General features: G+C 37.9%; 1 protein-coding gene across 2 annotated transcripts in view; it reads left to right on the top strand.

Moving 5' to 3' along the window:
- Positions 1-22,686, top strand: part of pll (serine/threonine-protein kinase pelle) — a 97,723-nt gene extending 75,037 nt beyond the window's left edge. For both annotated transcript variants that reach the window (XM_089595681.1, XM_014356897.2), the window contains exons 2-5: positions 20,750-20,904; positions 20,978-21,511; positions 21,619-22,058; positions 22,135-22,686. In XM_089595681.1, the coding sequence (XP_089451807.1) occupies positions 20,808-20,904; positions 20,978-21,511; positions 21,619-22,058; positions 22,135-22,473 (1,410 nt within the window). In that variant the 5' untranslated portion in view covers positions 20,750-20,807 and the 3' untranslated portion in view covers positions 22,474-22,686. The remainder of the gene's footprint in view (positions 1-20,749; positions 20,905-20,977; positions 21,512-21,618; positions 22,059-22,134) is intronic.
- The last annotated feature ends 1,006 nt before the right edge of the window (positions 22,687-23,692 follow it).

Below are 23,692 nucleotides of genomic sequence, written 5' to 3'. Positions count from 1 at the left end.
GAAGCTTCTATGATACGTAAAAAAGCGTTAGAAATCGTTGATAGGACTTTAAAAAGATTTATCTAGTAGCAATAAACCTTTTGGAAATAAAATAATAATTTTAGGTGGAGACTTTCGTCAAACTCTTCCAGTAGTAAAAAACGGAAGCAAAATTACTATTGTTCAAGAAACCATAAAATTTTTTAATTTTTGGCCTTTATTTGATATTTTTTATTTAAAAAATAATATACGTTCGATTGATACAAATTTTCTTAATTGCTACTGGATATAGAAGAGGGCAAAATTAAAACTTTCATAATTCCTCAGACATGAAAAACAAATGATGTATGTTCTAAAAGTTTTAATAATGATAAAGCAACTCACAAAAGAGTAGATGAATCAGACGATAATGTTTATACTAATTTCCCTACAGAATATTGAAATAGTATTAAAGAAGGTCTTCCTCCACATGAATTGAATTTGAAAATTAACGCTATTGTTATGTTGATACAACACTTAAACATATCTGAAGGACTTTGCAATGGTACAAGATTACGAATTACAAAATTATTTAAATACAACATCGAAGCTGAAATAATCACAGGTGAAAAAAAAGGAAATAAAGTCTTTATTCCAAGAGTAACGCTACAAACAAACAATTCTTCTTCGCTACTATTTATATTGAACAGAAAACAATTTCCATTTACCTTTGCTTTTTCTATGACTATCAATAAGTCTCAAGGTCAAAGTTTTGATGCCTTAGGAGTTTACCTTAGAAAACCATTATTTTCTCATGGGCAATCATATTTTCCTTTGTCTAGATGTAGAAACCCAAAAAAATTTTTCATCCAATTTGAATCAGAAAACAAATTTGGTATTAAAAATATTGTTTGGAATGAAATTTTAGAGTAACAAAAAAACTATTTTACAGTTCATTACTAATTTTATACATTTTTGCAAATTTTATCTTTCATCAAAAAAGCAAATTTCAGTACCGTCAAGTGCCCAGATTTATGTAATTATAAACAATCCTTTTTTTGTAATATGTTGTTAGATACACCATAATGGATGCAAAATTTTATCAGTTTGACAAATTTAACTAAAAATTTTCAAATCAAGAGTGTCCATCATCGCACGAAAATATTCACAAAAAAAAATTTCTTGTATGTGATCTGTGTAGCATTACAAAACATTAAAAAAAATTTTAAGTGTATTAACTACGAAAAAAGTCCCAAAAGAAATTATCACTTACAGAGACATTTGAAAAGTCTTGAAAAAAACGTTCAAAAAAATATATGTCAAAATTGTGGAAAAAGTTATGTAAAAGCAGAGCACCTAAAAAGACATTTTAGAGTATGTCATTAAAATAAACATCGTAAGTAAGATAATTGTAACAAAATTTTTTGTTATGGTCAAATAAAATTATATGTGAAAATTAGACCACTTGTAAAAGTTAATATATAAGGCTTTACGAATATATTTACATTATGCATCGGGAAGCTGGGGGGGAGTCAGGAGGGGAGCTGGGGGGAGGTAAGGGGGGAGCAGGGATGAGCTAGCAAAAAAGTAGAATTACTCGAAAAATGAAAAAAAATGAAAGAATAACTACCTTATTTGGGGGGGTGCTGAGGGGGAGGTGGGGGGAGCAAAACTTTCCTCTAACTCTTACGACTATATAATATAGTAAGATATATATATATATATATATATATATATATATATATATATATATCGTAAGAGTTAGAGCAAGGTTTTTCTCCCCCCGCTCCCCTCCACCTTCCCCCTGCTCCCCCAGCTTCCCCCCAGCTTGCCCCAGCTCATCCCAGCTCCCCCCCAAATAAGGTAGTTATTCTTTTATTTTCTTGCATTTTTCGAGAAATCCTACTTTTTTGATAGCTCCCCCCCGCTCACCCTACCTCCCCCCGCTCCCCCTCAGCTTCCCCCCGACTCCCACCTATTTTCCCCATATGTAATGTAAATATATTAGTAAAGCCTTGTATATTAACCGTTACAAGTGGTCTAATTTTCACATATAATTTTATTTGATCATAACAACAAATTTTGTTACAATTATCTTACTTACGATGTTTATTTTGATTACATACTCTAAAATGTCTTTTTAGGCGCTCTGCTTTTAGGGGTAAACGCACCATCTACCGTACACCCATAAATTCACTTTATTTTGTTACCATGATGGTAAGACAGTTTGATACTAAATATATTAACTCAGTAAATTGTAAATTGTTGTTTAGGATCTCAAGAGAGCACCGAAATTTTTTTGAGGTGTTAGAGCTTGTTAAAATAATTTTATAATAAAAATGAAAAATTAAGTTAACCCTGCATAACCTTCTTAACAATTTTGACAAATATTTTTTTGAACGTTCTTTTCATGACTTTTCAAATGTCTCTGTAAGTGATGATTTCTTTTTAAACTTTTTTCGCATTTAATACTTTTAAAAATTTTTTCAATGTTTTGGCATTCCTTTGTGTGACAAAAATAGTTTTTCTTGTTTAATATTATAATGCTACACAGATCACGTACAAAAACTTTTTTTTTGTGAATTTTTTAGTGCGATGATAGACACTCTTGATTTGATAATTTTGAGTTACATTTATCACACTGATAAAATTTTGCATCCATGATGGTGTATCTAAAAACATGTAACAAAAAACGGATTGTTTATGATTACATAAATCTGGGTACTAGACGGTACTGAAATCTGCTTTTTTGATGAAAGATAAAATTTGCAAGAGAGTATAAAAATAGTAATGAACTATAGAATAGTTTTTTTGTTACTCTAAGATTCATTCCAAACAATATTTTTAATTTTTAATTTGTTTTCTGATTCAATTGGAATAAAAGTTTTTTTTTGGTTTCAACATCTAGACAGTGCAAAATATAATTGCCCATTAGAAAATAATGGTTTTTTAAAGTACAACCCTTAGGCATCAAAACTTTGACCTTAAGAATTATTGATAGCCATAGGAAGAGTTCAGATAAATGGAAATCGTTTTCTGTACAATATAAATGGTAGTGAAGAAGAATTGTTTGTATTGAGTGTTTTACGTGGACTAAAGACTTTATTTCCTTTTTTTTACCTGAGATTATTCCAGATTCGATGTTGTATGTAAACAATTTTCTAATTCATAATCTTGTACCATTGCAAAGTCCTTCAGATATGTTTAAGTTTCGTATTAATATAACAATAGCGTTGATTTTCAAATCTAATTCGTGTGAAAGAAGACTTCCTTTACTACTATACAAATATTCTGTAAAGAAATTAGTATAAATATTATTGTCTAATTTATCTACTCCTTTGTGATTTGCTTTATCAATACTATAGTACGTTACTAATATTCCTACCATATTATTTTAAATTTTTTTGTTCAAAAAGTGAGTGTATTTATTGTGAGATGTTATTATAGCTTTACTTATAAAAGAATCATCATTATTAAAAATTTAAGAACACATATCATTTGTTTTCAATGTCTGAGGAATTATAAAAGTTTTAATTTTGCCTTCTCCTATATCCAGTAGCAATAAAGATAATTTTTTATCCATTGAACGTATATTATTTTTTGAATAGAAAATATTAAATAAAGGCCAAAAATTGGAAAATTTTTTGGTTTCTTAAACAATAGTAATTTTGCTTTCGTTTTTCACTACTGGGAGAATTTGACGAAAGTCTCCACATAAAATTACTATTGTATTTCCAAAAGGTTTATTACCACTAGATGAATCTTTTTAAGTCCTATCAGCAATTTCTAACGCTTTTTTTGGTACCATAGAAGCTTTATCCAAAATAATTACTTTTACATTACGTAATTTTCGTTTATCTGGCTCAAACTGGAAGAATGCACTTTCTATAGTGCTTAATTCCAAAGGAAGTCTAAAAGTTCTGTAAGTAGTCATTTCGTTTGGAAGCAGTGTAGTGTAAAAACTCTTTGAGTTGTAAAAACATTTCATGGAATTTATGTTTACAAAATATTCTTTCATCATTGTCAGTATCAATATTTTTTTTCATCGTTTCTGTTGGTTCTGGTGAACTGAAATCTTTACAAGACATATTTTCAGGATTAAAAATTTCGTTAAAATGTAAAAGAGCTTTATTTTGATCATCTTTACAATTTTCAATGAAGAATTTTTTGTATTTGTTCCAAATAATATTACCAAAGAAATTTTCAGACATAATAAACCATGCTAAAAATTTTCGTAGTTGAAAACGCAGCATAACGTTACATGCTTTTTCAAAAATTATATTGTTTTGAAAATCGTGTTCTACTAATCCCATAGTAATAGCTGATATTAGTGAGGGAAAATAAAAATTGATGGTTAAAAATTTATGTAATTAATTATGATCAATATACATTTATTACATATATAAATTTTAAGTAACAATTAATATAATTCGGGTATTTTTCCATACTTCGTAAATCTAATTTGCAATTACGGGGGTTGGTGCGCAGAGCGCGCAGGGGGCATATATAGTTAGAAGAGCTTAGAAATATCTATTGACACATACAGGATAGACAGCTCATTTAAAAAAGGTAGCCACTAGAAGAAATAATAAAGCTCACTAACAAAAATTCAAGGGCACATCTCTCTGTCTATATAAACTTTACCACTTTTACTTGAAATTAGCAGCTTGTTCTTAATATTTCTTTAAAAACAGACCAGTAATCACACCCTAGCGTAGAAAATTTCTTCCCGAGTATTTTCGAAAAATGCCATAGTCTTTCGAATTCTGTAAAATATACTTCAACATATTATTTTTATACTAAAAATTAATTTGATCATTTTTTAAGGCCTTAAAAAATATTAATACAAACCTTATTTTGAAAAAATTACACTTATAACACAGTAAAAGGGGGGGGGTTGGCGTGCGGAGCGTGCAGGGAGCGGAGCCCCACTAGTATATATATATATTGTGATGTGTCGAGTCTTGCTCGCCTTGCAGTCAGCAGCAAGACGCTGTACATCCAATATTTATTAATAATTATTCTTAAGGGCCAGTAAGATAGGTGGATAGCTGGCATTTAAACACATACAATTAAGGAAAACACATCTATTTATATACAAAGATAATGCGTTTATTCTGACAATGACTATGTATGACATACAAAAGAATGTCAACGTCCAGCCATCCGACAAGACCTATCAACTAACAACTCGGCCCTGTGGGTCCGGCAGTTGCTGTTCGGCACAGTGCTCTCACGGTAGGGACAGGATTAAGGGACACAGGCCTACCGTTAACACTCCTATGGCGGGGTACACCGTAACTTGACCACGGGCACTGGGAGATCCGTCTGGCAGGTATCAGCACTCGGATGGCACGAGTCCCAGCAGAAGCCGCGTGTATACGCCTGCAACCGGTCGGGTCAGCAACAGGTAGCCGTGGCTGCGTCTCCTGTTGTCGCCTGATACCGAGCTCGCCTCACTAGCTTACGCAAAACTCAACCGACGTATATCAGAGTACGACTCTACGGTGAGCAGACAAGAGAGAGAGTGTCTCTCCTCCCGGCCCGCTGATCCGTGCTGCCTTGGCACCTCAGCCACTTACACAGGTGTGTGTTGCGTTGTTACACACACACACACACCAGGTGTTACCCACAGTCGGGAATCGGTTGTGTTGCCCATAGTAGGGATGGATACCTATGTATGGGTTTGGGATAAGGTAGGGGTAGTGCGCACTGTACCACCTCTCCTCCTGTCTGCTATCACAAAACCGGTATTCTGACTGTGACGGTGACTCGTCACGTCACAAATCCCCCTACGCAAACCCTGGTTTCACCCTTATTTTTATGTCCTATAAGGTGTGCGTTTGAATCTAGCTAAATGCCCTATCCGGACGGATGTGTAGGATGACGTAGAGTATTTGTTTGCGTATAGTGTAGCAGATCGTCTACTTCTTCAGGATTCAGCAGGAAATACTGGTCGGCCTAAATTAACGGCCTTGTTGGTGTAACGAGCGGTGTACTGTCACGGTATTGTGTGTGGTGTCAGTGTCAACACTAGTTATTAGCATTCCCTACTGTCGGATGGCATGGTGCAGGTGCACTCGCCTGTGCTTACAATTGAACTTAAAAGTAGTTTACGACAACCAGTATCGATATATTTCTGGGTGTTGGATGTAAAAAAAAATAAAAGAAACTGACTGCAGCAATAGATAACAGTGCCTTTACTCAACCAAATTATAAATCAAACAACAAAAAAAATTTTCTTTTTTTTTTTTTTTTGAAACAGGAAATTAAGAATGCAGTGAAAATTGCGCAATATTATAATCAACAAAAAAACTACGTGCCTATCCGGTGGGGCAGGATTATCTGTTCATCTCATTATGTAGATGTGTCACAAAAATTAAATTAATAAAAACTTTACTTTTCATATATCCATAACTCAAAAAAAAATAACTTCGTCCTTTTTGATTGGACAGAGCCGTAAGGGCTCTTTCCTGCTCCCACCGTCAGTGCTCCAGTGCTATTCGCACTTTATAATTTTACTTACCTGCCCTTTGGTACCTCCCCGTGCCCAAACTCAGCCAATACCTTGGCTGGTAACATAAAAAACGGGGAAAGAGAGGAAAACAAAAAAAAAAAAAATTTTCAACTGGCAGTGGCAGGAAAGTAAAGAAACAGGTAGGCAAACGTAAGGGAACAGAAAGATTTCTTGTTATACTAGGTAAGGAAACCAGTGTTGTATGCCGCTGTCTGTTCCAATCAAAATAATTAGACATAAATTCGTTGCGTGATACCGTGCTACTCAGTGCGCTTAAAAAATAATATCAAAATTTACATAAAATAAAGTTTTATTGTTCGTTCATTTACTTCCGTGTGGATAAATAAATTGTGAAGCCTTTATTTTCAGGTTAAAGGACTATATTTAAAGAAAAAATACAGAATAATACTAATAATAAAAATGATAGCAATTCGTAGAAGTAATATAAAATAAATCCTCCATTTGGGATTGGAATCGAAACAAAAAGAATAAGAAAGAAAAAAAAAAAAATTCTCTGTAGGGATAATCAATATTTACTGTAGGGGTAATCATTGTACGCTCCTCAGCGTGGCATGTTGGTGCCTGCCTGTCTTGCCAAATAGGCTCGCCTTTCTGCTGCCCAGAGGTCACGACAATGTGGACAGTTTGTGATGCTCACCCTTTTTTTTCCACATTTGTGGCAAAACTTTTTCGCTGGGTCGCGCGTCGTACACTGTGCGTAACGATGCCCCAGATTCCCGCAATTCCAACATCCCAGATTCGGAACAGATATGGCCTTCGGAGTCGGCACCGTCTCCTCTCCCAGGAGGTCCGCTTCTGGGGTGAACGGTGGGGGTCCAGGCATTCCCCTTGGCCAAGTTACCCGCATGTCCATGAGTCGTGGAATCCTTGCCGTTTCCGGAATCACCTGCAGGGATGGTGGTACTGCTCGTTGGGGTGGGCAGGCCGGCGCCGATGCTGTCAGGGGCACGTCTCCTCGTTGTGCTAGGTGGATCTGCCTGAGCACCGACTGGATCGTCTCCATGTCCTCTACTGGCCGAGGTCCCTCCGCCGGGGTGTTGGCAATCTCCAAGAGCTGCTCCAGCATCCTGGGGCTCAGTCTGCCTACCGGCTCCGGGTCGGGGCGGATCTGGCGTGCAGTGATTCTGGTGGGCGCCGGAGTCGGGATCGGTGGTGGCAAGTCATACCCTGGGGGGGGAGGAACCACATCTGCCTCCCTTGGTGTGGGTGGCCCCACGGCTCTGGGACCTGGTAACTGGCCGTCGGTTGGGATCGGTGCCCTGGGCTGTGGTCTCCTCTCCGTAGGTGGCCCTGATTGGATGACCAATCGTGTTTGGGGAATGACTCTGCCTGGTTGCCTCATCTCCTCTCCACTTGGCTCGTGGTACAGGTCGTCGAGCCGCGGATCCCGTCCTCGCCTCGATGTGTCTGCCCATGCCTTGCGTCCAGTTGGTTGGCGCCGGATTCGTTGTCCTCTCATGATTGGGGTCTGTAGGGATTAAGCTCACTTCAGATTCATTGTCCAATGAATGGCGTGGGAATGTGTACCGCTTGAGGTCATTAGTATGAGTTTTTACTACTTTTCCTGTCGCGGTGTCCCTCACTTCTACTACTACGTCCGAGAGCAATTGAGTTACTATACAGGGACCCACAAATTTGGGTGCGAATTTCGTGGCAAATCCCTGGGTCCCTGAGGATAGTACGTGATTTCTCCGCATCACACTGTCCCTTAATGCAAATGATTCTGCCCTTCGCCCCCGATTATAATATTTCGCCTGCTTCTCTCGCGCTAACTCAAGGTGCTTCCCTACCAAATCCCTAATCATTTCTAAGTGGCTTACCCTATCGGCCCATGAGGAGGTATTTGTTAGGTCTAATGGTGCAGTTGGTGTGTCGCGTTTCGGAAGGGCTACAGGTTGAGGATTTCGGCCAAAGTTCAGGAACGCCGGGGTGAGTTTCGTGGACGCTTGCTCCATCGTGTTCATTGCAAATGCAAACTCTTGTAGGTGTATATCCCACAGCCGGTGATCCTTATCCAAAAACGAGTTTATCATCGGGTTCAAGGTGCGAATGACACGCTCTGCCGGGTTGGCCTGTGCGTGGTATGGTGGGATGGTTGAGTGTTCAATGCCATAATTTTTACACATTTCTTTCAGTTCCCGGTTGACAAATTCGGTGCCGTTATCTGTTAAGATGTATTTCGGTTTTCCCCACCTGATCAATACTAGCTCCTCTACCGCTTTCCTGATGCTTTTTCCGTCTGCCTTCCGGAGTGCTTTTAACTCTACATATTTCGTAAATAGGTCCTGGATGATCAAGATATATCGGTGCCCATTCTTCGATGGAGGTTTTGGTCCTGAAATATCCATAGCTATAGCCATCCATGGTTGCTCAGTGATTCTTTTCCCCATGAATCCGACAGGAGCTTTCTGTAGGACTTTTTGCTGTTGACACTCTTGACATTCCCGGACATACTGAACCACATCTTGGAAATAACCCGGCCAATAATAATAGTTGGCGAGACGAGCATAGGTCTTCTCCACTCCTAGGTGACCTGCCTGGGGGGCATCGTGGGCATCGTATAGTGCCTGGACGCGGTGTTCCTTCGGTAGGACGATTTTCCATTCGTCGAGGTCCTCCATCGTTGATCTAACGATAGGGTTTGGTTTGTGGAAGAATAGGGCTCTATTCTCATATTTCCAGTTTGCAAATTTCTGTGGAGCAGCTTGCACCCCCTTGACTCGCTTCAAGAACCATTCATCGCGTACTTGCTCGGCATCGGGAGTAATTACTGCGACTGAATTTTCTTGGGCACGGGATAGGGCATCTGGAACTTAATGTAATTTACCTTTCTTATGGACAAACTCCAAGTCGTATGCCTGCAACGCAGTGTTCCATCGAGCCAATCTCCCTACTGGGTCCTTCAATCCATTGAGCCATAACAGGCTGCTGTGGTCAGTAATTACTGTTACCCGTTCCCCCTGCAAATATCCCCTTAATCGATCTACAGCCCACAGCACAGCCAAACATTCCTTCTCAGTTACGGTGTAATTACGTTCCGGTTTGCTTAGTGTGCGGCTGACATAACATATCGGGTGTTCTTCACCTTCAAGGGTTTGGGTTAACACTGCGGCCACAGCATAGTCACTGGCGTCAGTTTGTAGGACGAACGGTTGCGTAAAGTCGGGCCTCGATAGGACAGGGGCTTCGGTTAGGGCTTGTTTGAGGCTCTCAAATGCTGACTGCTGCTCCTCAGCCCATTGCCATTTTATGTCTTTGGACATTAGCTTCGTTAGGGGCGATTTCTTTTTGGCGAGATCGGGGATAAACCTGAAATACCATCCAATCCTTCCTATAAATCTCTTAAGTTGTTTAAGGTTGGTAGGTGCGGGATATTCTAAGATTGGCCGGACTTTGTCAACATCTGTCCTAAGTCCCTTCCCGTCCACTACGTATCCAAGGTACTTAACCTCTCCACACCCGAATTCTGATTTTTCTTGGTTAATCACGAGATTTGCCTCCCTTAATGCCTTTAAAACAATTCTCAGCCACTTGACGTGCTCTTTGAACGTTTCTGTGACGATGATAATGTCGTCCATGTATGTGTATACGTATCGTTCCCACTCCGGTTGAATAATTTGGTCCATGATGGTCTGGAATGTAGCTGGGGCGTTGGTCAGTCCATAGGGCATGCACACGTATTGATATAACCCTCTACCGGGTACAGCAAAGGCTGTTTATTCCTTGCTGTTCTTATCCAAGAGGATTTGATGATAGGCCTCACTGAGGTCGATTTTTGATGTATACCTCGCCCGGCGCAATTTGTCCAGAATATCATCCATAAGTCGCATGGGGTACGCGTTTTTTCGCGTAATTTCATTAAGTTTCCGGTAATCTATACAAAACCGAAACTTTCCGTTGGCTTTTGGCGCCAAAAGCGGACAGCTGCACCACGCGCTTTCCGATTCCTCGATGATATTTTCATGCAACAAACGGTCTATCTCATCGTACGCAATCTACAGGACTTTAGGCGCATACCGTCGGGGACGTTGTTTAATTGGGGGGTGACCTTGTACGTCAATGCTATGTTGAGCTACGGTAGTTATGCCGAGCTTGTCTGGTCGAGGGATTATCAATTCATCTAGGATTTTCTCTAGCTCGTGCTCCTCAGTAGAGGTCATCGTTACCAATCCCCCTGCAGCAGCAATCGCTGCTGAACGTATTTGATCACCATCCTTACCCTTAAATTCTTGCCAGGGACTTGTGGGGGTACGCCATACATCCTTACCATAATCGATGGTAACTTTGAAAGTTCGTAGGAAATCTATCCCAAAAATGGCTTCGTACTCTAATTCGTCCACTAACCCCAACGTTAACGTCTCGGTAGTTCGCCCGATGGTTAACGGAACGCTTACAGTGCCTTGAACAGCCAGTACTTTGCCGTTTGCAACAGAAATTGTTGCACGACAGGGTTGAAAATTCCTCACTCGCCTTGTGATTCCTTTTCCCAGGTAACAGTGCACTGCGCCACTATCCACGAGGGCGTGCATTTTAATACCTGCGACATCAAGCGGTAAATAGTAACGAGGGTCCTCAGCAAGTGCCAAAACTTCTATCGCCCTTTCAGTTCCATATGTCCCCCACCCAAGTCCTCGACTCGTTGCGGACACCTCATCTACGGTTGACGATAGGAAGCTCGGCCATTGCCGCTCCTTCCGTCCTTTGCTTCGGAGATGGGTGTTTTTAAACTCCCAACTTCCTAGGCCCTATTTGTACATACTGTTGGCTATGGAACTGATTCTATTCATCGCTTCGTTTGTCCAGTATATTATCGTAGTTATAACTTTGGCCCCGTAACTCATGAAACCCAACAGAGCCATTTGGAAAAATTCTCCCAGTCGATAAACCTGCCGATTACTACACCTCTGTACATCGCCTAGTTTCCCTACTAGCCATGTCATAAATGTCAGTACCGCAAGTCCTATTGCTGAAGAAATTTTCGGAGTCTCCTGTTGGTCTGTATGGTTAGCTGCCTCAATTACTACTATTTCTGGTTCATTTGGAGTCGCGTATTGTTCCGGCGGGGCGGCTCTGACTCCTACTGCCCCCCTCCTCTGGCGTTTCCCGTCCTTTCCGTGTTACATTTGGGGCACTTGTAGCGCTTGTCCCCTATCTTGCCGCATTTGGTACAATATTCTCGGTAGGGGCAATCATTACGCCAGTGTCCCACATTTCGGCAAATGAAGCACGATCGGTCCCTGTTATCTGTAGTGGTATTTTCACCAGGGGTTTTCGCGTTATTGCCAGTTGACTTCTTCTCTTTAAAAGCTGAAGCCTGCGCATTCTGGCGCCGTTCAGCTACCTCTTGTCTTTCTAGCATCATACCTTTCAACGGAGCTAGCATTTCTTCAAGCTGCTGTTGCACAGTTTTATGCTGCTTCTCTGTCTTATCCTCCCCGCTCAGTGGGGTATTGGTTGTTGGCGTCGACGTTTTTATATCCTCGATGTTAGGGGTGAGGGTACTTGATACTGCCGCTATCTTCTTTGGTGTATTCTGTTTTCGGGGAATGAAAGATGTTGCCGGGAACAAACTATCCTCGGGTAGCGGGGGTGGGCGGTATTCTCTATCCTGTTGCTGGGTTAATTCAACATTTTTGCCCAACAGCAAAAAATCGTTAAAGTTGTTTATCTGTGCCCTTGAAATTCTACCGCGATAATAAGGATGAAGATTCCTGTATGCCCGATTAATTTGTTCGTAGAGCGGCAGGGGTTGGTAAATTTTATTTAATAGGGTTCGCAGATTGGATAGGTAACTTGCTATATCCTCATGCGGCGCCTGTGTGCGTCTTTCAGCTTCTTTATTCACCCTACCCTGTAAATCATATATCCCATATTGTAGTTGGAAAGCGGTTATGAATTCGCCTATAGAGCGCCAGTTGTATTTTTCCCGTCGGAACCAGTTGTTTGTTTCTGCGTCAAACACTGCCGGTAACACCCTTAATAATTCCTCTAGTGACAAGTTGTACGTCGTCACGCATTCCCATAGTCGGGTCAAAAAAATCCTCAGGATCATCTTTAGCACGTCCGCGAAATTCAACATTCCAGCGGGTCAACAAATCTAGCGTGTACCTTTCGCACCTAATTTGTGATTCGCGCTGTTGTGCTGATATTCCCACGCCTGCCAAAGTTAAATTATGTTGATTATACCCTGCGTTAGTGCTGGAAATATCTCCATAAATGCCTCTGCTTTGTCCACCTTGGTTAGCTGAGGTCGAATTGCAGTGATCTTGAGGACCTGTGGTAAATCGATGTTCGTGAGGAAAATTATCTGGGCTATGACTTTGTATCTCTACACGTGGATGACTGATGCTGCCAGTTGTCGGTAACTGCATACTCGCGTAATTAAGAAACGAATGTAAAGGTACATTTTTCGTTTGGGCTGTGGGTGTTCGAGTCTGCGGGGGCAGCGAGTGTATCGTTGAGTGCGCTCGGGGCACGTTTGACATATCGTGGGGTACGTGTTGTTGTGTGTGGCTATTCGTTTTACGCCTTGCTTCCATGTACCCCATTTGTGCGCTTATGTTGTGATCCTGAGATGCCAAGCCTTCATAGTTATGGTCGGTAGGGTGTCCGTCTGACCACTTTACCCGACGGTCGTTTGCAGCACTACCCTCTCTATCCCCCGATGCCAAAGCTGCTTGACGGTTATTACCACTGAGTGCCATAAATGTATTTTCGCCCATCCTTAGACCTGTCCTTTGTTCCTTGTTTACAGTCCCTATGTTTTCTCCGGCAGCTCTATTTGCCCCCAAGTTACGTACAGGACCTGCTGCTAATACTCGTGACGGTCTACTCGTAGGTTCCCGAAGTATCTCTTGCGGGGGCCACTCTTACGACCCTCTGTAGGGTTGTGATGCTCCGTGTGTATTGGATGGTACGTTTTGTTTATCTCGTACTACCGATTCCATATTTAATTGGTCACTTTGCTCCCTCACATTATTAAGATCGCGACGTACTTGCCCGCTTACAACTTCACGGAATTGTTGATTTGCAGGTGACGATGTGGTGGCTCGATCCTCTCGTGTGACACTTGCGTCTGCCTCCGACGATTCGTCGTATCTGAATTGTGTTTCACGGCGTCCCGGCCTATACTCCATGTCTGAAAAGTCTATAGTCGAACTATTTTTCTCTACTCGAGTGACTTCATCTATTTCCTTAGTCCATGTTGCAGCTGTTGGTCCTATATATTTTCTGCTCAAGAAACGTTGTAATCTATCTCTAGCTTCCGGCGTGGTTCCATTACTTTTTAACCCTAGCAATATTAAATACTGGAATATTTCCCCGTCCGTGTATAGTTTAATTGTGTCCTCGATTACTTTATTTATTGTCTCATCGCTCAGCGCTTGGAGTTCGTCCCCCCCTGTTACGCTTGCGCTGAAGGAGAACTCCAAATCCTCTAGTGAGACTGTCATATTTTGTGTGTAGAACGCTAGGGGTCACGAAATAAACAAAGCCGAATAGTCGAGTATACACGATAAGGTCTTATTCTATCGCTTGTATGGGTTGATGTTATACTGTGTATTTACAAGTAGCTTGAAATTATTAAGCTACTGTAGGGATTATCCCGAACAAATTCTTTACAACATAATATATTGGTGTTGGTACGCTGCTAACTAAATGTAAACACTACCGTCTTCAACTTTCCCTTGTTATTAAATTCTCGATTCGTATACCATATACAATCTACACTACACAGTAGCTAATCCTGTACAAGATCGCACTTGAGAAATAAAAGAAAACACCTTGTTTTTATTTCACTACACGCTAGCAAAGGTAAACAGTAGGGAAAAATTAACAATCAACTTTTAATTTGATATACACACAAATTATTATCAAGTTATGAGTACTGTTAAAATTTAAACTCCGTTAAAGGAGTAGCACGCACCAACAGCACAAATAATGCGTCGGCAACTAAGTTACAACATAACCATTAAAATGTGCAAAAAAAAACAAATTTAGCATGAAAATAATATTCAATACAGCGTGCACACAAAACGGCCGTATGAGAGCACCGTGCCGGACAATTGCCTAAACAACTAATCGAGCGCCATGTGATGTGTCGAGTCTTGCTCGCCTTGAAGTCAGCAGCAAGACGCTGTACATCTAATATTTATTAATAATTGCCCTTAAGGGCCAGTAGGATAGGTGGATAGCTGGCATTCAAACACATACAATTAAGGAAAACACATCTATTTATATACAAAGATAACGCGTTTATTCTGACAATGACTATGTATGACATACAAAAGAATGTCAACGTCCAGCCATCCGACAAGACCTATCAACTAACAACTCGGCCCTGTGGGTCCGGCAGTTGCTGTTCGGCACAGTGCTCTCACGGTAGGGACAGGATTAAGGGACACAGGCCTACCGTTAACACTCCTATGGCGGGGTACACCGTAACTTGACCACGGGCACTGGGAGATCCGTCTGGCAGGTATCAGCACTCGGATGGCACGAGTCCCAGCAGAAGCCGCGTGTATACGCCTGCAACCGGTCGGGTCAGCAACAGGTAGCCGTGGCTGCGTCTCCTGTTGTCGCCTGATACCGAGCTTGCCTCACTAGCTTACGCAAAACTCAACCGACGTATATCAGAGTACGACTCTATGGTGAGCAGACAAGAGAGAGAGTGTCTCTCCTCCCGGCCCGCTGATCCGTGCTGCCTTGGCACCTCAGCCACTTACACGGGTGTGTGTTGCGTTGTTACACACACACACACACACCAGGTGTTACCCACAGTCGGGAATCGGTTGTGTTGCCCATAGTAGGGATGGATACCTATGTATGGGTTTGGGATAAGGTAGGGGTAGTGCGCACTGTACTGCCTCTCCTCCTGTCTGCTATCACAAAACCGGTATTTTGACTGTGACGGTGACATGTCACGTCACAATATATATATATATATATATATATATATATATATATATATATATATATATATATATATATATATGTGTGTGTGTGTGTGTGTGTGTGTGTGTGTGTGTGTGTGTGTGTGTGTGTGTGTGTGTGAATGCAGTAGAGACGACTTTTGAGCTCGTTCCCTGAATTTCGTCTTTCCATTCATATGCTTCATACCTCTCTTTTACTTCTTTCTTCGAAGACCATATAGACCACTATCTTGTGATTAAATTATCACTGTTGAATCAACGAGAAGACAACAGTGGGAACAAATAGTCTTTGTGAAAAGGAATCGCCGTGAAGAGCTTAAGATAGGTACACCTTTCGTGAGCACCCAAAAATCTTCCCGAAATAGTTCGCGTGAAAGCACCAGCATTGCTGACACCAAGAGCATTTTTACCGTGTTTTGATTATTTCCTAATTATGTCCTGGAGGGTTATAAAATATATAAATCATCCATAGTATCACTTATACTCCGTGTATGATGGAATCTATGTAACGTTCACCCATTAAATACTGTATTGTGAGGAAATAGTAAAAATACCTCAAATTTTAATTAATACACACTAAATATAAATTTCTCATCTGCTACGTTCATACACAGGCAATGATCCATACTTCGGTAAAGTAGTAAACAAGGCCAAGGCCGTTCAAATTCTAAGAAGTTCATGCGCAAGGAAGGCTGTTGAATCGAGTCAATACAATAATAAATACACATTCAAGGTGCGTAAAGACCTTTAAGAAGCTATAAAAGCTTATATCACACATTTACTTTATACTAAACATGTTTTTTTCATTTCAATTCTATACTTTTTTTTCTCAGAGCACGTACCAATTATAAATTAATTCATAATAGTAAAATAATATAATAAATAATCGTATGATAATTTTCAAAATTATCCAAATTGTAATAAGTCATATTTGTCAAGTATCCAGATGTGCACAAAAACTTAGCTCTTCATAACTGTTTCTCATAACTGAAATTTTTATAACATCAGAAAATTTTTTGTATTGATCAAATTTTTTCATTACTCATAAATTTAAACTTAAGCCAATAAAAGATTTTAATATTTTATGGTCAATGGATGTACTGGACTTGAACTCTTTTTTTTTTTGTAGACAGCTGTACACCCAAAATGAGGTGCTGTACAACGTGTCAGCGTGGGCGACAGCTATCTGTCACCGCACATTAGAAGTTTAATTAGTGTGCGTGTGCAATGTATTGCAAGATCGTCTGGTCTCAAGTATTTTGCACTGACGCACATTGGAAAGAGGTCCAGTTAAATAATAATGTTATTGTTTATTGATTTTTATGTTAAAATTGAAGCATAAGTTGATTCAGTCTGGGGATTTATAATATAGAAGCGAAGCAGTTGCTCTTTGCAGTGGTGTCAATGGGTGAGGCGAATCAGTTTTATTCGCATGCAGAAAACTAAGGTGAGCTTTTCATTTTGCTTGTCAAGCTGCATGCCACAGGCTACACAGTGACTCTCATAGAGCAACTTCTTAGCTGTTTAATAATACTGAATTTTGTTCCTTCTTTTACTTAGAAAAAAAGTAAGGGCATCATAGAATGGTCAATGATACGACGAGCAAACAAATCCTAACGTAGAAAGAATGATGTAAAAAGCTTGAAAGAGTCTGACAGTCATGAAATAAGAGTGGAATTGTACTTTTATTTATAATAATACTTTTTAATAAAAAGATGATGGCTTTTTCATCTCGGTGTTGTTGTAATCCCTTAAGGCTACTGAATCAGTGTAGCAAATCTTTAGCCATTTATTACATATTTAATCATTCTTTCTTTAACGTCCTCAAAAGTTGAAGTGAAATTAGGTTTATTTCATCTATTTCACGATACTTTATTGTGGTTGATGTTTCATCACTAGACGAAGATTTGCCGATGCAAGTGACTCAAGACCAGATGATTTTGTGGTACATCGTACGTGCAAACTGATTGAACTTCTAGTAAATGGTGACAGACAGCTGCTTCCCGCACTAACACGTGGTGTAGAACCTAATGTTTATTGCGGTATTTCTCTCAGGAAAAAAAAATTCCTATCCAGGAAAAAGCTATTCCGATGAAAAAAAGCTACTTTTTCGATCTAGATTATAATAAAATATTAGTAATGCCATTTCTGAGATATAACTCGTTTTGTAGTTTTTTAAGATTAGAAACTCATATTTTTTAAAACTTATAATGGTATCGAAAAGCTGAGGAAAAAATACATCAGTAAGGTATTTTCCATAATTTATATGGGTAAGTGTTAAAGTTCTTACTGTGAGCTAAAAAGTAGATGTTTCGCCCGCCGCACTATGAGAGTTAATGTAAAAGCCTTAAATAAGGTTTAAGTGGCCCTGGCGCCCTTTGAATCGAGGTTTCCACGATACGTCCCACATTTGATAAAATACGATGGTGGTTTTTTTTATTTTAAAAAGGCTCCCTCGTGTAAGGATACCAACCTAAATTTTAAGATTGAAAAAGTAAGAAAGTCGGCAGTGGTACTAATATATATATATATATATATATATATTCAAATTAACGTGTACACAACGTGACATCAATGACTGCATACATTTATCGTCCCTTTTCGTCGGTTATTTCAATTTTTAGTTTGCTTACCCATATTTTTCACCAAGGAATTTTAAAGTTGAAGTTGTAATTTACAATTCCTGCATACTTAAGATACCTGACTCTTTTGATAAGGGTTGCAAATCGTTCATCTTACAATTAGTATGTTTGCCTTAACCGCTCCAGTTTACAAAGCAAACTTTAAGCATGAAGTTCTCAAGACTTGGTTTGGTTAAGGGTATAAATAAGGGACCACTAGATTCAGCGTATTATTAACTATTTAATGACATATTTTATTACGTGACACTAGCACAAGGGAGCCTTCTTGAACAATATACTTGTAGTATTAATTTTGAAACTACAGGATTGAGTTGAAGGTAAAGTGCAATGCCAGTGCTTCAAATAGTAAAATAACTACTGCTCTATACATTTTTTCTATTTTCACAATTCAAATCATAACAAATACTTGTTGATTATTGTAAATAGTTGGTCTGATTTCATTAACATATTTATTATTCACAAGCACAACCACTAGAAAAACTAAACTTTAGAATAAATTAATGAAAAATTTTCTAATAAGGAAAGGGTGAAAGCAAAAAAAAAACACAATTTTTTTCAGTAAAGCTATATTCAAAGATTAATGTAATGTGGATACGACGATAAAATTCACTTATTCGCACAGGCATATGTGAAATTATGTGTGGAAAAAAGAAGAGAGGGGAAGAGGGAGCAAGCGAGAGAGAGAAAGAGATGAGAGTATTAAAAAATGTGCTGAGCATTTTTGTGTGGGTAGTTAAGGCTTTTTTAAACACATTGCAATGTAAGCTCCTATTTTTAATGTGAGAAAATGAGAACTTTATCTCATAAAAACCCTTGTGGAAAAATCAATTCTAGAAATTTTTTCTTCAGAGTCGAAGTATGAAAAAAACCAGGAAAGATTAACAGTAAAGCTAGTTTTTTACTTTGTCACGAGATTACGAGTACTTAAAGGTCTTTACGTAGTAATAACACAATCACTTTTAGCTTCGATGGCTTAGTGGTTAGCATGGTAGCCTCCTATCTGGATATACTCGAGGGGTCGTGGGTTCGAATTCTGTCGAAAATTATCGAGATATTTTTCAATGGAATGAGTACCCAGGATGCTGAAAAACCACTCATCCGATTTTTATAACAAGTAATCGATTTTTCTCGTGATGTCTGGACCTCCAAGGGTTTCCTTTTGGAAGGAAAGCCAACACCTGGCCAGCTCGTCGGGTAAAAGTCACTGTTTGTTGTTATAAAAAGGTGGGTACAGCGAGTTTAGATGTTTTTTTGGAAAACATCTTTCCATCAAACTTGATAAATAGTTGGGGTGTGCTAAAGACAATTGCTATACCTTTTAAATAGTACCCAGTAGGATGGGTGACCGAGTCATTTGAGGGGAACTTTGCAAGCCGCCCACATGAAAGACTCGCACACCGTGTGGTTAGAAGTCAAAATCAAAATTCCATTCTATACCAACATAATCACTTTCACTGTGTGAACTAGCAGAATCGTCGAATTCACACCTACAAGCACCTATTTTTCTTATCGCTCAGAAATAGTGTTTTACGGAACATATAAGTAGCAGTAACAACGAAGTAGCCAAGATTAGTTTGTTAATAATAAATAAGTCACGAAAATTCGATTTTTTTGTTTTTGTTTCCCGTGAATACTAGAAAAAGTGTAAGTCCTGACCGTATAATTTTATGTGTAAAATGACCATTCTTGATTTTCCATGCTTAGGTAATCATATTTCTAGTGTACAAAAATAAAAATTGCGATTTTTAAACAGTAAGTGATTACTGGAGTTTTTAGTATACTACTTAGGGCTGAAAATGATTCTTAGCTGTATTGATAATCTAGCTCATGGATCTTAAGAAAACTGAGGACTGCTTTAAATTCTATCATACTGCTGAAGTTTCACTGCAAATTAAAAAAAAGTATTGTACGCCACTTAAGAGCGGAAATGGTTAAATCATTTTTTTTTTTTTTAATTGTAGTAAATTTGCTTATAAATATTAGGACGCAGAATTATAGTATGACACAGCACAAGAGTTATACTTACAAACAAACCTTCATTTAATTGCGTACAACTTACAATTCTTTTTATCTCTTGTAAATGTGCCCAATGACGATTGGTGAGGAGAGCCCACTAGTTAGTGGTGGCTTCGCTGCTAGCCTGATTCGTCGAGTAAATTTTTTGTATACATCTTTTCTAATCCGAGGTGACAGAGAAGCGTTTCATGTCTCAGCTTCTGTAATTCCAGCCTTTTTTTAGCTTGTTGATTTATAAAAAACTCCAGTAAGTACATATTCGTTGGAGTTTGTCTAAAGAATTGAATCTTTTACTTTTTATTAATCTAATTTTATGATGGCTGCATATATAAATTAAATATCATAATTGCATCAAAAATACTGTATTCAATACAAATGTTTACGAATGATTGTCACGCAGTACTGTTAGAAGTATATTGTTTGATTTACGGTCGTTTTATCATAGAATATTTATCATAATCTGATTTGTTATCTTTTCCATTTTTATTACATATTATTGTAGCTTTAAGCTTGGATAAAATAAAAAAATTAGAGTGTATATAAATAATTATAACCAAACAAGATTAAACTAACGGAATGTTCCTTTTCTTCTTTTTCACTAATAATTTAACATTTTGTTTGTTTGTATAAAAACAATAAGCAGTAAAAAAACACTTATTTTATAGATAGTACTACATGCTAAAAAAAGTTTACAATGGGAGCGAGTAGAAGTGAATTATAAAAATGGACAGATGCACATTTATTTATGAGTTACCTTACTCAGTTCGAGCAGACTTGTGCAATATACTTAATTACAATGAAAGGTGGAAAGAACTAGCAGGTACCTATTATTTTTGAAATTGTTTTTTAATTTTTTTCATGAAATTGAAACTGTTTCCTTAATAATCTCGTAGGTGTCTATATGGAGTATGATGTCTCAACAATACAAAACGTAAGGAAAGAGAAAAATCCGACAGATGAACTCTTGACTCTTTGGGGACATTTTAACCATACAATTCTAGAGCTGTTTATTTTACTATCTCGAATGCAGCACTATCAATCAATGGATAGATTAAAACCATTCGTCGATAGTAAATATCATGTTCTCTTATATAATGGAGAGGGAAACCTTCGGAAAATTTTTAACAAAGATGAAAAAAAAATTTCAACTGGGATTCCAAAATGCCACCAACGTCAAGAATTCCATAATCCTCATAAAATTATGGCTATGGATAAAAGCAAGGAGTCAGAAAAAATCTTGAATAATAGGGCACGAGGAGAACAGCTGATTAATTCAACGAGTAATTCACATAATTTGTTGGCCTCAATGCCGGAAATTTTTTCAAGTGCGCTACCGTGTATCTTATACAGTGAGCTAGCAACTGCTACGGATTATTGGAAAAAAGAGAATGTTCTTGGAAAAGGAGGGTTCGGTATTGTTTTTAAAGGTACACTGATTGTATTAAATAGTAAAATAATATTTATTTGATTAAATTAGTTATGTAGTGGTCTCACTAAATTTTATTCATTGATTTTTTCTCTTTCAAAAACTTAGGTATTTGGAAGAATACTGAAGTAGCCATAAAAAAGATTGAGCCAAGAAGTTCTGATTACGATGAGAGTTATGCTCTTCAACTAGAGCAGTCGTTTCGAGAAATAAAAATATTAAATTCATTGCCTCATGAAAATATCCTACCGTTGTACGCATATAGCATAGATGGTAAAGCGCCTTGTCTTGTTTACCAATGTATGAAAAATGGTTCGTTGGAAGACAGGTTGCAGATGAAACGAGGAATATTGCCTCTCAGTTGGTCGCAAAGAGAGGAAATTGCAAAAGGAACAGCACGTGGCTTGCAATACCTTCATACAGTGCATCAGAAACCTCTGATTCATGGAGATATTAAAAGTGCTAATATTTTATTAGATAAAAATTTTGAGCCAAAAATCGGAGATTTTGGGTTAGCAAGAGAAGGATCTTCTGATAACTATTTAAAAGTAGGTTGGATTGTACTCCTTTATTGCATAAACTTTACTAAAATAGAATTAAAAACGTTATTAAACTTATATTTAGGTCAGCAAAATCCAGGGAACTAGACCTTATTTACCTGAAGAGTATATATTAGAACGTAATTTATCTACTAAAATTGACACGTACAGTTATGGTATAGTTCTATTCGAATTGGCAACTGGTCTACCTGCATATGATAAAACACGATCTAGAAACAAACGTCTTAAAGAATATGTGGATAGTTTTGATGAAAAAAATATGCATGTATTAAAAGATGAACAAGCGGGAGAATCATTAACGGATATATTTTCATACATAATCAGACTTGGAAAATGGTGCTCCAACAAATTAGCCGAAAACAGACCAGAAATGACAACTGTTTACAAAAAACTTATTTTATAACTTTTTTTTAAACCATTTTATAAATATATTTTTTTTAATTACTATATGAATGTTAAGTATATCATTATACAAAAGCTTACACAACCGTAAATTGTACAAGGAGAATCAAGAAGTACAATTTTAAGATTACAACCATTTTTATTTCAGTCATTCTTTTTAATATCAGTGCGTGTAAGTGATTTTATTGTTCACGTAAATGAGTTCAAAATTTTACTTTGAAATAAACATTACTTTTAGAGATTTACAAAAAAGAACTTATAAGATATCTTTATATTTTTATCTTAAAATAATTCAAGTTGATTTTGAATACCATAAGAGACAATTTCTTCAGTTGGTACTAATCAACATATAATTTTTAAAAAGAGCATTTAAGTGACATGCGTATTTACAGGCATAATTAATCGTCTTCCATCTGCAAAAGACGGTTTAATCTCATCAGTAATACTCATATCACTCATATCAGTAACAGTTTTTTACCAGAGCTGTGGGCAAACTTGATTGATATGAGTGCAGTAAATACCATTGTCGTAAAGTGATATTTTCAGTAGTATAGTTTCAAAAATCAAATGTGTTCTCGAAAAAATCTCACTAAATAATCACAGGAACCCAAATCACACGTTTATTGATAATCTGACATTTTGGTTTCATTTTCTTCCTAGTAGCACATCGTAAGTTTTGAGAAACAATTTGCAATGTATTTCGAAGGCTGTTTTCTACAGATCACGGTGATTTCTAATTATAAGTTATTTGCTTACTATTCATTCAGAAATTAAAATCAGGCATTAGCTAGGTCCTACGTCAGTATACAAGCTAGCCTACGTTAATTCTAGCGTGACAAATGCATTATGTTGGATGGTGTAATGGCGAAAGATCTAGACTCTAAAGTGGCATAAAATTTGTTTATATGTAGAAATTGTGTGATCCTATGGGTACTGTGAATAAAATAATTTTTTACACAATTCACAGAAGGTTTCAGAAATAGAAGAAAACAGCTGTTGATACATAAGATTAAATGTTCTTTATCAACGTGATAGATAACAATACATAGAAAACTTTTCAGATTGGTCACTATTACAAAAATAGTAGACTTTTTTTATCTTTCTTTTTTTCTCATGAAATCGCTTATGTTGTTTACAACTATATTTACTAATAATTTGAAATTCATGAATAGGCACGCCACTTCTATAACAACAGATTTTATCATTTAAAAAAATATATG

The sequence above is a fragment of the Copidosoma floridanum genome, unplaced genomic scaffold, assembly GCF_036245765.1.
Source record: "Copidosoma floridanum isolate Cflo_tuat_1 unplaced genomic scaffold, Cflo_Japanese_pri ptg000027l, whole genome shotgun sequence".
NCBI lineage: Eukaryota > Metazoa > Arthropoda > Insecta > Hymenoptera > Encyrtidae > Copidosoma > Copidosoma floridanum.
The sequence above is the reverse complement of the archived record's forward strand: the minus strand, read 5'-3'. Positions and strand labels throughout refer to the sequence as shown.